Genomic DNA, 17153 nt, shown 5'->3' on the forward strand with positions numbered 1-17153 from the left:
AGTGATCATGTGCACCGTGCAAAGAAAATACCCCAAAGGTATGAACAACCAAAAGTCTCCTGAGGGAGCTTCTGGAGTTTTCAGGTGCTCCAGACTCAAGTTATGAGATGAAATTCAGTAAATGGTTTCTTGAAAGTTTCGAAAAGGTATCCTAAGCTGGTGGCTAGAGTTACAGTGGAGATGGACAGAGGCAAGAGGGAGAGGCTGGGAGGAGAGAAAGGAGGACTTCAGATGCAGCGCGGGAGCTGACCGCCAGGGTTAGACGAGCCTCCTCCTTATAAGAAGATGGAGATGATATGGTGCTTACCTCCTGGGGGTGCTCAGTGACCCTACGTAACATACAGACATCACCTAGAATAATGAGTAGCATGCAGTGAGTGCTCAATAAATGTTAGCTACTGACATCATAATTGAAATGTTTAGAGCCACACTTTAGCTTTCTTTCTATAAAGATAATGCTAGTGGTATATATGCAAGGATTTATTAAGTCAGCAGGAGGTGGAGGTTGAATGAAGTCATTTGTGAGACTGCCATGGTGGAAGCTGTGGGTGCCACCCAGACACAAGCCCTGGCATCCACTTCACCTCCAGGAAGAGACCAGGAGCACAATCCATGTGGCAAATGAAACACAGCCCAGCCTTGGGAAGAAGCCCAGTGGGAGCTGAGAAGGGTGTAACCGGTGATCTTAGAGGCTTCATTGCAATTGTGAGGTCCTAAATCAAGTGCCCAAGACCAGAAGCACACAGCGTCAGAGGCCGGAAAAAGGGAGAAGAAGGAGACACGAGTCAGGAAGGTCCAGGATCCCCAGGACCCAGTCCAGGACACAGCATTCCTGCTGTGGGAAGAGAGAACCCCACCCAGAGAGTGAGGAAGACAGGTGGGAGCATGAGCTCCCTACAAGCACCAGAAAAACACAGACATTTCATTGGCCAAAGATAGAGAGACAGGCCCATGGGTTCTCACTCAGCTCCAGGCCTGATTTTCATTGGCCCAAATACTGATGGGGCGTCTGCAACCAGCCTTCTTTATTAAAGGCAGTTGGAGCAGTTTGCAAACAGTCAAAGTTACCGAAGACCAACTATACTATCTTTTACATTTACATTTGAGAGACGTTTTCTAGACCTTGATTGGAAATTTTGGCCGTGCAAGTGTTGAAGTTAATGAGTATGGAATCGACATTCAAATTTCTGTAACAGATTACATTTCCCTTCGGTTACAGTCGAGTTTTAAGATTTGCTTAAGCCAATGATCAGACAAGTCCAGGGGCTGACAACCCATGTTCTTCAGGCCACGTTCAGCCTGTCACTTGCTTCTGTAAATTCAGTTTTGTTGGCACATAGACACATCAGTGTGTTTACATATTATCTGTGGTTGCTTTGGGCTACAAAGGCAGAGTTGAATAGTTGTCACAGAAACCATACAGCCAGCAAAGCCTAAAATACTTACTTACTTTATGGAAAAACTGTGCTAACTCTTTTTTTTTTCAAATCTCTTTTTTTTCAAATTGAAGTATAGTCAGTTACAGTGTGTCAATTTCCAGTGTCCAGCACAATGTCCCAGTCATGCATATACATACATATAGTCATTTTCATATTCTTTTTCATTAAAGGTTATTACAAATTTTTGAATATAGTTCCCTGTGCTATACAAAAAGGACTTGCTTTTTAAATCTGTTTTTATTATATAGTGGCTAACATTTGCAAATCTCAAACTCTCAAATTTATCCCTTCCCACCCCTTTTCCCCAGTAACCATAAGATTGTTCACTATGTCTGTGAGTCTGTTTCTGTTTTGTAGATGAGTTCATTAGTGTCCTCTTTTTTTTCTTTTTTTAGATTTAGATTTCTTTTTTTTAGATTTTTTTTAGATTGAAGTGGATGCCAGGGGTTGTGTCTGGGTGGCACCCACAGCTTCCACCAAGGCAGTCTCACAAATGACTAAAAAGAGGACATTAGTGTCCTCTTTTTTTCTTTTTTCAGATATCATATGGTATTTTTCTTTCTCATTCTGGCTTACTTCACTTAGACTGATGATCTCTAGGCCCATCCAAATTGCTGCAAATGGCATTATTTTATTCTTTTTTATGGCTGAGTAATATTTCATTGTATAACTATGCCACAACTTCTTTACCCAGCCATCTGTTGATGGACATTTAGGTTGCTTCCATGTCTTGGCTATTGTAAATAGTGCTGCTATGAACATTGCGGGGGCATGGATCTTTTCAAATAAGAGTTCCCTCCAGATACATGCCCAGGGATGGGATTGCTGGATCATTGTGCTGACTTCTTAAAGAGTCAATAGAGGAATAAATGGGAACACAACTAGATAAATTGTGTTTCTCTTCTATTAATGATTTTAAGAATTTATTTATTCATTTGTAACTATTTAGTGATCATCTAGAAAGCTCCATAGTACTTCCAACATCTTAGAGACAGAGCAATGGAGAAAACTAAGTACTTGCCCTCGAGAAGTTTACATTCTCTGTGGAGAAATAGTCCAAAATAAACACACAATATGGCAGGTGGAGATATCTCTTTAAGACAACATTGGTTAGCATTGAATGCAAAGAAAGGCTAGAGGTATATGCTCTTTTACAGTAGGATTGTGAGAGAAAGACTGTGGTAAGGTGACATCTGAGCAGAGATCACCACCCCCCCAAATTAAGAAAGTAAGCCTTGCTTTCAGATGACAGTATTCCTGATAGAAGTAACAAAGATGAACAAAGAAATGAAAAAGATGAACAAAGAGATAAAATCATGCTTGGTATATTCGAGGAAAAGCAAGAAGGTCAGGGGACTGTACCAGGGTGAGCACTGGTGAGCAGGAAACAGAGATGCATTGAGTGAGGTGGCAGGTGCCAGATCTGATAAGGAACTTGGATTTCGCTCTGTGAGATGGAAGGCCCTTGAAAGTTGACTCCAAAGAAGTGAAATCATCTGACATGTTTAGGAGCAATCATTCTGGCTGTGGTAGATAACATAGGAGGCAAACACAGAAGCCAGGGAAGCAATTATACGGCTTTATCAGTCCATCTCTGCTAGGTTTTACTGCAAAAACAAGAAACTCCAGAATCTCAGTAGTTTAGAACTGCACAGGCTAATTTCTTGCCCAGGTTAGATGTTGACTGTTGCTGTTATGAAAATTGTCTGCAATCCATAGACAAAGAGGAGCCTCAGTCTGTGATATCACTGGGCTCATGGCAGAGGGGAGGGAGACATGGGAGAACCCCAAGATGACTTTCAAAGACTCTGCTCAACAGCAGTGCCACACGTCATTTTCACACACATTTCACTGACCAAAACAGAACACGGGGTCATGCCTCTTGTCAACAGATCTCACAGGAAGGGACAGTGAATATGTGGGATTGATGACAAAATCTATCACAGCAGTTATTGCAAAGGCTTTGTGTCAGGATGACAGAGGTGGAAGGGCTGATACGTGGTTATACTCTGAATACGTTTCAGACTGGATTGGGGATGAATTGAAAGATATAAGAGAAAGAGGAGTCAAGAATGGCTCTCATGTTTTGAGTGTAGCTGATAAAACAGGGCCAAATTTAGGAAATAAACAACATCTAGCCCCCTTTTTTTCACATTTATCAGCCACTTCCTTTATGATAGCTATTCCCAGTTCTTTTGAGGCTGGATCTTAGATGCTGAAGGTCATTAGCTGCATGTGAGTTACGGCAGTGGTTAAGAGCATAAATTCTAGAGTCTAACAAACTTTCCTGGAGTTTCTTGGACTCTCCTGGCTGTGACCTTGGGAAAATTGGTTAATATTTCTAAGCCTCTCTTTTTATAATCTGTAAGGTGGCCGATAACATTTTGCTTAAGGAATGTTTTTAGCACGAAATAAGATATGTGTCTGGAAGGTAATAAATGCTCGTTTAATGTCATCTATTGTTTGTATTAGTTGAATTTCAGGTGAATGGGGGGGGGGGAGGCACCAGCAAGGTGAGTAACCTTAGTTGATTTGAGACTATTATGCCCATCAGGAGCTGGTCCTTTACCTGCTCTCGCTGCATCCTTGCAAGAGGCTTGTGGAATAAGGCTTATCACTCCCACTTTACAAGCCAGCAAGCCCATGAACAGAGGCACTAATGATTCTTCCCAAGGTCACACAGCTTGGAAGGCTAAGAAGTAGTCAAACGCAAGCCTATTGAATCTGAAGCCTAGGCTCAAATATATTACATAAAGCATTTAAAAATCTGGGTGTTGCTTGCTATTTATAGTGCACTTGTCTTGATGGTTATCAACTATCATAGAAGTTAAACTGATTATGTACGAAAAGCAATCTTTGAATTCACTTTTAAGAAACAGTGAGTGATGCTTTTGCTCCATGCAGGCAAATCCTTCTTAGAGGATATATGCAAATGTGGTACAGAATTAGAAAGTCTTATTTATACTGTGGGGCCAGGGAAATAGCTTTCTGGTGTGGATATAAAGGAAGCTATGAATTGTTTAAGGGAGGTAGAGAAGATAGTGGGAAAGGCTCAGGCATAAAGAATGAGAGTGGAAATTCCTACTTGAAAGGAGAAAATGCACAGAATAAATGCAACTTAAAAAAAAAAGCATATGAAACCACAGTAGTATTGATGGTGATCTAATTAAAATAAATGAGATCGTATTTTAATACCAGTTCAATAAGAAAAGCATTTTGAAAACATAATGACCAAAGCTGGTGAATATGCATTGAAATCTGATCCTCCATAGTTTTCTCTAGGCAATCTAAGATGAAAAGTAATTTGGAGACACACAGGAGACTGTAAAAAATATTCCTATTCTTCAATTTAATAATTCCCCTTTCTGAAAATTCATTCCTTGAAAATAATTCAAAATTATTAGTGAAAAAAAAAATGAAGAGATCTTTTGTAGAACTCCTTGAATGATAGCCCTTCAAATATGTCTGTCCAACAACTGGGTAGTGGTTAAATCAGTGATGGTACTGCTTCTCCCTAGATTTTCATACAGATATTAAAGCTATGACATAGACTTTTTTTTTTAAATACAGATTGAGGAACGAAGTACTGATACGGGTTACAGCATGGATGAACCCTAAATGAATGCTCAGTGAAAGATCCCAGACGTAAAAGGCCACATATTGGATGATTCCATTTATTTGAAATGTTTGGAGTAGGCAAATCTATGGAGACATACAGTAGATTGCAGTGCCGAGGTCTGAGTGTGTGGGGTGGGGATGGGGGAATGGGGAGTGACTGCTAATGGGTGCATGAATTTTTGGGGGGCGGAGAGGATAATAAAAATGTCCTAACTTAGACTGGGGTGATGGTTGCACAACCCTGTGAATATTAAAAACCATTTAGTTGCATACTTTAAATGCGTGAATTATATCTCCTAATGATGCTAGAAAAACACAAAGAGTATTTACTGTAATTAAAACTAAGTTATACAAATACATGAAAAACAAACTATGAATAAATATAACCAAATGCCAACAGTGCTTTGATTGCCAGGGTGACTTGATGGGTGAAAATGTGTGCCTTCTCTTCTTGTCCAAAATTTTTATAATGTGATTAGATTTCTTTTATTATTAAAAAAAAAAAAAGTAGATATCATTAGCAAATAGAAGAACCATTCTCCTTCACAGTGATGGCTCCCTCTCTGTCCAAGTCCACTTTTCTTCCCTTTCCCTTAAGTCAAAGTGAAGAAAATTTATAGCCCAGAAGCGCGCACAACACCCTGTAGCCAGTTAGACCATTTGATGCAATTCTAAGAATGAAAAAGACATCCATATTCATGGATATAGCCCCAAAGGAAAAAAAATACACATAAAAATTCTGGCAAATTGAATATACATGTTCTCATTTTTCAGGAAGTAATAGAAGCGATTGCAGAGTGTGCATTTAAGACGTCACCCTTCCCAATTCTGCTTTCATTTGAGAACCATGTGGATTCGTAAGTATCCAACACATCCAAAAGGGCGTGTTTTCCCCCAATACGGCATGTCTAGTCATTGTTCATCAGATTTAAGATTATTTGACACTATTCATAATGTTCCTCAATTATACATTAAGTGGCGTGTTTTCATAGTCTGTGATGGAATTCATTCATTTAAATCTCATTAACATTAGAATGATCCGTTGGACTCCTGGCATCTATTTTCATGCCATAGTAGGACTTTAAATTAAGGACTCCTCTTTTTACAATGCAGTGAAGCACATTTCCTTGTATAACACGTGCCTCTATTTCAGTGGGCCGCTTTTATAATCCTCCTTCGTTAGCTCCTTTCATGGCTTGCAAATTTATCGTCAGTTTTGCCACCACACTAACATGGCCAGTTCTGTACCCGTTGGAGCTGGTGGAGGGAAAATTACCAATTCTGTTCTGCCACTTTGCACTTACACAGAGCTCACACCACCAGATTCTCCCTCCTTCCTGTTTTCATGGGTTTCCCCTGTTGGTTAATATTTGGCCTGTTTCAAAATAGCCTTCACTTTTTTGCTGAGCTCCACAAAGAAGGAGGGAATTTTGACTTAACTCATAGTCATTTTATGACAAAGGACCAGAGAGTAAGACATGTTTATATCGGATGCATGGATATTAGTTTATCACAAAGTTACTCAATTTAAAGAGCCTTCAAATGAAAGAGTCTCATTTTTATTGCATAAGAATTCAAGAAACTAAAATTCTAGTGCATGGAATTAATGTCTGAAGACTAGGTATTGTGACCATCACTGCTCAGAAGTGCCTTCGTGAAGCCTTCTTCCATTTCAAAGACCTAAGTCCATTTTCTCAACGAAAAGCCAACAACCCTTGTCCTAATTTGGCTCCCAAGTTCCTGAGTTCTTTTAATCCTCCTTCCTATCAAAAGTCTTTCCCAGGTCACTGATTCCCTTTGTCCAATTAATTTGCAACATATGCTTCAATTCACTAATTCTTAAAGAATTCACTAAACCTTAAAGAACCAGTTTGGTCGGGACCAAATTTCAGCTTGAATTACTTTGAAGTAGGTAAAGGTGATCATCGGTTAATGCAAACATGGAGAGGGAACGTTATTTTGAAATAAGCAAGTTAGAGTTACCCGTATTTGTAGTTTGCCCTCAGGAAATCTATATTACATTTACCAGCTCATGAGTCTGTTTCATTAGGAGACAATCATCCAGTGAATAATGCAATCATCTGGCGCGTGGTTTTTCTAGCACTTCCAAGGGCCAGCTGAAGAGAAGAGAATTTATTCTGCTCCATTGCTATTTCTCTTCTACCTAAAGGGAGCAACACCCCCTTTAGTCGCTGCATTTTTCCTCGCTTGCTGTGACAGCTCTGGTTTGCACAGGACTTTCCTCATCTCGGACTGTCCATCTGTAACTGGCCCCTAATAATGCTTTTAGCACCTCTTTTTCAGGCACTATAGTTCCTAGACTGGTTGATGTGTTATTTCCTTTTTGGAGCAATATCTCCAAATCTAGCACATTTACTTTCTTTGAGAAATGTCTCTTTATCAGTTAGACAAAGTGAAAAGTTCTGGTTCCATTCTTGATTGTCACACCTGCTACATTAAATTCTCTCGTAAGGTAGCCGGAGAGGTATCGACCACCAGAAACATGGTAACAGCTAATATTTATTGAGTGTATATTATGTGCAGAGCAACGTCCCAAGTGGAAGCTCATGTAACCCATACCACTAACGCAGGTACTCCTAAGAATAAATATTGTTATGATTATCTTTGTTTTCATAAATGATGAAACTGAATCCTAAAGAGGGTGAGTAACCTGCCCCAGGCCATGCTGCTAAAATGTGACAGAGCGAGGATTCAGATCTAGCTCTTGTGGCTTCAAAACTCACCTGTTTAACCAACACCACCCCCCACACCTAAGCAAAAGCAGCATGAGCCATCAGATCAGCAGGCGAGGACCACTGGAGCATCCCACAAGGCGACTGCCTGCAGATCTTCCCATTTCGGCAGCTTGTGCCTCTTAACCACAGGATTTTTTTTTTTTTGTCTTCAACACCAATCATACAGAGAACCAAACTGGGCATGAAACCTCAATCCACACTGTACACAAAATCAAAAAAGGTCGTACCATAATCCAGCCCTTTCTGGTTTTAAAAAATGAGAAATTTAGCTATTAAAAGTTCATTAATAATGCATGAATAACTGAAGAAAACAGGAAAACAGCCTTCCCAGGGTGCCATGATATTTATCCCAAACCTTTGAGATAATCAGATGGTAGTGAAATAATAAGATGCTGAATTCCATCGTGGGAGGAAGTTTTCGGCTTCATCTTTTCATTGTCCTTGCACTTCACATACAAAGTCATTCAGCTACGGTTCTTTCCTGGGTGGACAGTCACACACCCAAAGAAAACCTACAGGCTTTCCCTTTGCTGGTAGAACCATATGCTTGACATGTGGGAAGGTCCCACCTCATGGCTGAACCAGTAACAGACATCATTCATCAGTTACAGTTCTCTTTCCCCTGAACTAAATAAATAGAACCTCAGAATCCTTCTCAACACAATGACACAGGGACACATACCCCTAAACACATCTGAAACATGTTTGCCACCTCCCCCAACAGTTTTGGTTTCCCCCTTCTGTGCTGCATATCCAAAATACCAGATTCAGACCCCTGGTCCCAGCTGACTTGAGCCACAGTCCCGAAACAAACTCACACAGGAAGGAAGGCAGCCACTGAATTTTCTGGTTTTTATCTCCAAATATTTGCAACCACCCATCAATGGACAACACAGGGGAGATCTGCCATGACCCTTCTCCACCTGCTACATCAGATCCCATAAAATGCAGATTCCTGAGCTTCACCCCTGTACCTGAATTTCAATTTCTAAAAATGAGACTTTGAAATTTAAAAAAAAAAAAAAAAAGTCCCAGTTAACAGATGGGCCACCTAACTTGTGAACTAGCGTTTTCATTACAGGAATTCTACACTGAATTCAAATGAAGGGACCACTAGCTCTGGTTCAGCCGCCGAGAATGTGAGATTTTGGAGAAGGCCCTTCATTTTCAGGAGTCAAAGGCCCTCCTCTGTGGAGAGGGAGGTTGGTTTAGTTCAGCTTGGAGGGTGGGGCATGTTCTTTGGTCAGAAAACTGACCCCTCTGCCAGGTGTTTTCCTGTGTCCAGGTGTGTCTGCTCTGGCCCAAAGCTCAAAATGCATCTGTGAATATCTTCCTCTAACTCCATCTCTGTGGGAGTCCATGTTGATGCTCTCAGTGCTTCAGGATTTTTTTCTCTCTCTCATCGCAAATGTCAAGACTTGTTTCTGCAATTCTGACCCGCAATTAAAGTTGCTTTATTTTCCTCCGACTTTTTCTGCTCAGTTTGCTCTCTGCTCGGACCCGTTCCCGGTCAGGTGGGCACATGTGTTTGCGGAGAGCGCGAAGGGCCTGATCCCCAACAGCGCGTTTTCCTTTCCTCCTGGACTCCTGCCTCTTGTTTTCTCTGTCTCAGTGGGTGTCGAAGCAGGGTTTTGGAAGTCTAGGTCACACGCAGACCCTGGGTCTTCAAAGCAAGACTGAGCCATCGACTAGGAGGAACTGCATCGTTGCGGGGCTTGTTGGAAATGCAGTGTCTCGGTCCCCACCCCAGACTCTGCCTTGGAATCATCATTTTCTTGAGACCCCGGGGTGATTTGAGGAAGTGTCAGAGCACAGCCCTAAACACCGTGGTCCATGAACCAACCACCTGCCTCAGAATTACCTGAGGCTTGTTACAAATGCAGGTTCCAGGGCTCCACTCCCAGCTCAGTGAATGGGGGGCTGGGGCAGGGCCCTGCCACCTGCAGCATTAACAGCCCAGGGCCTGATGTGGGGACTGCCTGACAGAGGGCTCTGCCTGTCACCTGCTTAGGGACACCTGGCTTATCACCCCAAAATCCCTCTACTGGTGAGAACGTGGCTCCACTAGAAATTCTGAAAGCGGAGTATTAGGGCAAACCCCTTCCTTTTCACTCCAAAGCAACCTGGGGCCCTCGAGTTCCAACACTTAAGAAAAATGTCATCTGCTTAGTAAGTAACTGGTGACTGAGTTAATCCACCACAGTGGTTCTCAAACTTGAGTGTGAATCAATCTCCAGAGGGCTTCCTAAGACCCCTGAGCCCCGCCCGCTTGCCCAGCGATTCTGACTCAGGATCTGCCTGCCTTCCCAGGAGGCCTGGAATCTGCATTTCTAACCAGCCCCAGGCACTGCAGATGCTGCCGATCTGTGGACCACACTCAGAAGAGCGAAGCTCTGTGGCATAGCATGATTCTGTGAGAGTGATGTGGCCGGTTTGGACAATTTCTTTTGCGCAACCTGGAAAGTGTAGGTCCAGCACAAATGGACTTGTCTCAGCTGCAAACACAGAGTCCGCTGGCCTGGTGGAGCCCCCGGGGGGCCAGCTGTCTTTTGAGTGAGGGTCTCTGAACTGTGGGTGCCCAGGGCTGCTTTGCCAAATCAGCCATGTTTCTGCTCGCTCCCCAACTGTAATACGTTCTCCTTAAACAGCCACCTCCAGGGCTTTCCAGGATCTGTTCTCTGATGTGCGGGTGGGCCATCCTTTCTCAGTCCCACTGCTGAGGAAGCTGCAGGATATTCTGAGGGTTGCATGAGCCACACAGTAAAATCTCTTTCGGGTCAAGAGAGGCGTGATGAGAAGGTGGGAGTTTGTTACGTACGTAGGGCTTGGCAAGTTCTGTGAACCTCTCCTTTGTGCCTCTCCCTGCAGTTTCAAGAAAACAGTGGCCTTGGGCTCCTATTTGAAGCCCAGAGAACTCATCTGACCCACAAAATATATGCTTTAAAAGGAGATATAGAGAGTGCTTTTCCCTGTGGACCATCACAATCTGACTTGAACCCCAAAAGCATCCCCTCTTCCTGGAAAAAAAAAAAAACAAACAGTCCGTGATCCAGGCTGAACAGTCATGGAAGAAGGAAGGAAAATAAGAACCACATTGAATAGCTGATTTTAAATGTAGTAAAGAAGGCTTTTTATCATTTACTTATTCTTACTACAGCCCCAGTTCTGCTGAAATGTACTAACACAGCAGCACACAGAGACAACTACTGGAAATCAGGTCCGACAGCCTGTAGATCAAAATCACGGCCCATAAAACCCGATGGAATTAGATACCTTTATAATGATATTTAACATCCTGCAGAGCAGAATGAGAATTGCTTTTGGAAAAGGTCAGGGAAGCAGGAGTATTGAAAGACTATGGATGTTTCCTCGCATCCACCGTGTCAACACGTGCGCGGGCCCTGCCGTCTGGTCTGGCTGGTGGAGGCTGCCTTGTCATGCTGGGATCATCTTACATTTCAAAGGCATTGGCATCTATTACTTCATCTCCTCAGCATCCTCTGCCCCTTTCCAAGAACAGTAATTTTCCTCCTCGTTTTATAGATCCTGAGCAGTTGAGAGCCTGGTGGGTGGCTCAACAAACCCAGCCACTCCAGCCTTTTCCCTGGTACCTCATCAGGCTGACACCACCCTTGCTTCCCTCTTGGGCACAAAAGGGCTGCAGGTGCCCCTCCCCAAGGAGCCTGCTTCCCTTGCCTTTCTTCCAGGACCCCCTCCCAAGTGGACACACTTCTGCCTGTTAGCCTTTTTTCTTGTACATTTTGAGATCTCTCTCTCTCTCTCTCTCTGTCCCTCCTTTCCCTCACCTCCTTGTAAACACTTTTTGGCAGTGCACCTCCGTCAGTTAGACAGATTTCATGAAAGAATTCACATAGAGTCATGAATGAGTTCCACCCCCAAGTATTTGGCATTTGACTTCGAATCTGGAAATTAAACAGGAAGAACTGAGTCATTAACTCTGGAACATTCAAGAATCCAGTGACAAGCAGGTGACCTGCTGTCCCCTCCATCTGTGCCCATGCAGGTGGCTTTGGGAAGAGCCTCCACGGTCCACCTGTGTGTGGGGTATTCACGTCCACATGCGTCAGAATTGTGAACAGGGATTTACAGTGATAAAAGCAATTCTAAAGGCTAGGAGGAGGAAGCGACGTGTCTGTAACTGATGACAGGAAGTAATGATGGCTTCTGTGACTGAGCCCCCTTGCTTGCTTTCTTTCCTCTCCCGCTCCCCAGCCCAAAGCAGCAGGCCAAGATGGCGGAGTATTGCCGACTGATCTTCGGGGATGCCCTTCTCATGGAACCACTGGAAAAGTACCCAGTAAGCAGCTTTGATGTTCATCCTGAAGGAACCTACACTTTCCGTGTGATTCGGTTAAGGGGAGACTTCCTTACATCCTTTCCATGTTTATGTTTGGCGTAGGAGCCGTGTGATTGGCAATGAGCCCTCTGACCAGGGGATGCCAGCGGGGCTCCCCTCAAGGAGGGGAGATGTGTGTCTGTCCTCTTGCTCTACCCACAGTCTTCTCCCTCCCTCACTGCCCGACCTGAGCTGGTCAGGGCCACAGAATTCCTGCCATCATAATCGGCCCACAGAGGGGTTCCCAGGGGATAGGCTCAGATCACCTCCCAGGGAACCTCATCACGCCCCCTTTGAAAGAAATGGGTCAGCAAAATGGGACACTGCAGGTGGCGCGATGACATTCCGCCCTGTCCCTGCTGGCCACCCCTCGCTTCCTCGCACATGCCCAGCAGAACCTGGGCCTCTGACTGCCAGGGTAACATCCCTGCCTTGGGAAGGAAAGTAGCAGAAATATCCTAAAGTAGCCTCTTCCCTCTTCAGCCCTTTTCCACAGTCTTCACACATTCGTACCTGATTTCACACCAGCTCCCGCTGGTTGCAAGTGAAGAATAGAGGACCAGCCCACAGGGGTTCATAGACTTTCTAAAAATAACCCGCCTTGGGATTTGCACACAGACTCTCTGATACAGCATCTAATAACTCTCTCGTGGGAAATTGATTTTCCCATTAGATGCACAAGCTGGACACGCTAGAAAGAAGCCTTGCAAATAGCTTGCATCTCAGGGTGGTGAGGAAATCTGAAGCTACCCCGTCCACTTCTGCTGATGCCAAGATGATATGCAGTTTAACCGCTTCGTGCCGGGATGCGGATTTTGCTGTTTTTAAACTGCATCTGAAAAGTTGATTCTACAGGCTTGCCTGGACGCTCCTGCCTGTCTTCCCCATCCATCTTCCTGGCAGATGCCACACTTTAACTGGCTTTCCTCCTTTGAAAAATCCAGGTCAAGGCTTTCTTATCTGTCTTATAGCAAGATGGTTGGATTTATAGGGTCCATCAGAAAACTCATGAAACTTCGAGTGAGCACACCAAATCTCCCAATGCATGTTTATAGTTTTAAGCATGTAGATTTCTCATGGAAAAGTAAAGAAGACAATAATGAAAATATACATCTCATGTGAAAAAAGGAAGCCCTGTGGACCCACCCCCAGGCAGGACACTCTTAGAGCAGCTGAATGAGCTGTTTGGAAGGCAGTAAGGAATGATCTAGAAGCTCCAGATCGCTAGCGCTGTGCTGGGGGGTTGGGGAGGAAATCTGAGAGGAAGGGGCGGTATTTTTAAAGAATGTGCTTTTCTTCCCATTAGCTGGAATCTGGAGTTCCTCTTCCAAGCCCTATGGATTTAATGTACAAAATCTTAGTGAAAAATAAGAAGAAATCACACAAGTCATCGGAAGGAAGTGGCAAAAAGAAGCTCTCGGAACAAGCCTCCAACACGTGCAGCGACTCCTCCAGCGTGTTCGAGCCCTCGTCCCCGGGAGCCGGTGAGCGGCTGGCGGCTCTCCTGCTGCTGTTTTGTGTGGGTTTAGGAATCGCTGCTCTGAACTGAGCTTGGAAGGACATGTCACATTTCTCCTTGGGCACAGCTAGTTTCCATCTGGGTTGGTTTTCTGGTTCTGCGACATACTCGGTGGCTTAAAACTACACAAATTATACCTCCTGGTTCCTGCAGGATGGGAGGGCCCAGGTGGCCTCACTGCGCTGAACTCCGGGTCAGCCGGGCTGCTCCCCTTTCTGGAGGCTCTCGGGAGCCCTATTCCTTGCTTTTCCACCTTTTAGAGGCCGCCCACATCCACGGGCTCATGCTCCCCTTCCTTCGGCTTCAGAGCCAGCAGGGTCCCATCTTGCGCCTTCTGTCGTCATATCTCCCGCAGACCACAGCTGGGGTAGAAAATGGTCCTCTGCTTTTGATAACTCGTATCATTACGTTGGACCCATATGAATAACCCAGGGGTCTCCCCCATCTCCACGTCCTTCACTTAATCTCATGTACAAAGTCCCTCTTGCCCTGTGGTCACAGGACACAGGAACAGTCATGGGGCGTGGACATTTTGGGGAGGCCAGGATTCTGGCTGCCACGTAAGCCAAGTAGTCTTTGGAGTGACCACATGATTTTAAGCTTCTCAAGGGCACTGATTTCTTGACGGTATCTGTAGGTCTGGACGCAGGATGGTGACCAGATGCCTTCTCACTGATGATCTGCTGAAGGGTTCTGAGCCATTCAATTTACCCATATTCTACAGGGCTCTTTAAAAAATCAAAATGGTAACATTACATGATCTGTGAAAGCTACTAGGCAATGCTTAATATCAGTCGTTTTCTTTTAGATTAAATTGAAATTGATTTTTGTGATTGATGAAAAAAGAATTCAAAGTGGTCCCCCATTTCCTCTGAAATATTCGACATTCAGTTCAGGTTCTTTTCCAACCACAGTCAGAATCTTGGCCATTTGAAAAGCGCATTGCAAAGATCTCCTGGCTGGTGGTTGAACAAGAAGAGGAAACTTTAAGCTTGAATCTAGGGAGTTCTTCAAGAAAAAAGTTTAGCTCACACTGAAACAATCAAACTTTGGAAAAATTGCTTGGCAGTATTTACAGAAACTGTGCTGAACTTCTGGGCCCCAGAGAATTCCATTCTTAGGTATATACTCAACAGAAATGCGTACAGACCTTCACCAAGAGACACGGACAAGAACTTCTTAAAGCAGCAGTGTTCAGAGCAGCCCATTAACAGATAAATAAGTCATGGTATATTCACGCCATGCATTAATAGGCAGCAATAATGATCCACAACTGCCCACAACAATATGGATGGATCTCAGGAATGTAATGTGGAGTAAAAGAGGCCAAATACAAAAGGAGGTATCCACTGTCTGATTCCATCCATGTCAAGGACGAAAACAGGCAGGACTAACCTGGACCATTAGAGCGCAGGAGATGGTTACCCTTGGGGAAGAAGTGACTAGAAAGGGGCCACGGAGGCTTTAGGCACTGGTTCTGTTTTGTTTCTTGCTCTGGGCACTGTTTCCCAAGCTCTGTTTAGTCTGTTTACATGCAGTACACGTGTGACATGTGTTCTTCTTTGTGCCTTTCACATGTCAATCAAAAGATTTTAAAATCATTTGAAGAAAATTAAAATATAAACTCGAGGGCAATCAGGGAAAAAAAAATGGTTGGCCAAAACTTTGATTTATCTTTTCTTCTTCTTTTTCCTTTTGCTTACTTTTATTGTTTAGGTTAAAATATTTATCAACAGACATTATTTAATTCTTTGAAAGGTGTTTTTATTTGGTCGTATTTGAACACGTGTTTCAGACATTATTACACAATTCTGATTCCTTTTTCAAAAAAATAACTTTTGCTCTCAGTAAGAATGTTCTTTTTGAAGTTTTGGAACGAATGTCACCAACAGGCCACCTCTTTCCCAGCAAGACTCTGCCCCGTGGATGCTAGCGAGTAAGCTGTGTCTTCTGCTGCACGTGGGAGCTTCTTGTTCTGCCATCTGCCTTCCCTGCTTCTCTCCCTCCTATTAACTGGATGCATAACACAAATAATCATTTTTACAGACAGTGAACATTATTGCTTAATTCAGAGAAAGAGCAGCAATCTGTTAGTAATTCGGTAGATTTCCTAAGCTAGCCCCGTCGTCTGTTGTGCAATCTTTATTTATTTGGATGGAAATTTTGGGGCATTTTAATATGTAGGTAGGCCCCTGAGTTAGGAGCTAATTTACCATTTGGTTTGTTGATGTGTCCAGTACTGAGAATTCAAGTAACTTGAAAAAACATGAAATGTTTCTGACATTAAAGCTCAGCTAATTATTATGGCCCCTGTTGGCCAGATCCTCCCCCAAATCCAGCCCCTCTGCCCCTGCACCGCTCTTAAAGGACTAGGATAAAAGTAATTTTTTTTTTTATTGTTCAGTAAGATTCCTCCAAGGTACCTCCAAAAACTTATGAGGGAGGAATCAGGTCCCCACTCACAGAATAAAGGAAGACAAATTCTTCCTTTCCCACGTAACCCAGCGAATGCCTTGATTATTTGAAATGACTGGTGTTTTGCTGTGTCCTGCGAAGCACTGTTCTGCCAAATAACTTCTTAAATGACTCAATAAAAAGAATCCCCTCTCTAATTCAAAAATAAAAAATAGTTAACTAAAACTTGAGGCAACAAATTTGACTATAAAAAAAAATCTGTGTCAAAGAATGTGGCTCCAATAGAATAAGATGTGTTTTCTGTTCAAAGTGGAATAGATTCACCTGATTAACATGGTATCAGCCTCGTAAAGGTTGTGTGTAGCTTTCGTTCATAAACAAGCCATAAACAATAAGCCACATTGGTCCCAGACATCTTTTCCCTCTAAAGATTATTTCATAAATATTTGGCTCACTTGCTATCATTCAGTAATCGATTGAACTTTGTCAGCCAAATGAAAGCATTCATAAGCTCCTTGGAGACAGTGCTGTGAGCAGTGTCCTTTATGGAGATGGAGCAGGGCAGCGAAGAACTTGCAGGAGGCAGGGAGGGGCGGGCCTTGCCCATGTTAGTTGCCTCACTGTTGAGCCAATATTGCCATCTACTGGGATGATTGTGCTATTGCACTGAGTGGACCTTGAAAGACAATTTAGCATCTTGATTTCTTTACTTTTGACTTAAAAATCTTTTTACATGACTGATATTACTCGGTCTGACCGAAGCCCAGAGCTGGAAAGAATGTAATGCCTCATACTAGCATGAATATTTAAGCGAGTGGAATCATTCATCTAATCTTTGGAGAGAAAAATAATCTATCGAAATGACTATACATTGGCTAAATGTGAAGCCGCATTACGTCTGACTGATACAGTAGATTTCCATGCATAATTATTTTAAGGGCTCACTCATTTTATCCTGCCCTTTTAAACAGAATTTCACTGTTTTGTAAGATGCGTGCGTTGTTTAGAGGAGGATGCCTCCGTCCAGTAAGCCTGCAGGCAAGTCACAG

The 17153-nt window shown here is 43.3% G+C and overlaps 1 protein-coding gene across 7 annotated transcripts in view; it reads left to right on the forward strand.

The window, feature by feature from the left end:
- The window catches only part of PLCB1 (phospholipase C beta 1), a 662592-nt gene that overhangs the window by 483970 nt on the left and 161469 nt on the right, over nt 1–17153 (forward strand). For all 7 annotated transcript variants that reach the window (XM_064475872.1, XM_031434233.2, XM_031434231.2 and 4 more), the window contains exons 12-14: nt 5832–5914; nt 12047–12131; nt 13477–13654. In XM_064475872.1, coding sequence (XP_064331942.1) covers nt 5832–5914; nt 12047–12131; nt 13477–13654 — 346 coding nt within the window. The remainder of the gene's footprint in view (nt 1–5831; nt 5915–12046; nt 12132–13476; nt 13655–17153) is intronic.

Source organism: Camelus dromedarius, chromosome 18 (genome assembly GCF_036321535.1).
Source record: "Camelus dromedarius isolate mCamDro1 chromosome 18, mCamDro1.pat, whole genome shotgun sequence".
In the NCBI taxonomy this organism is placed as follows: domain Eukaryota; kingdom Metazoa; phylum Chordata; class Mammalia; order Artiodactyla; family Camelidae; genus Camelus; species Camelus dromedarius.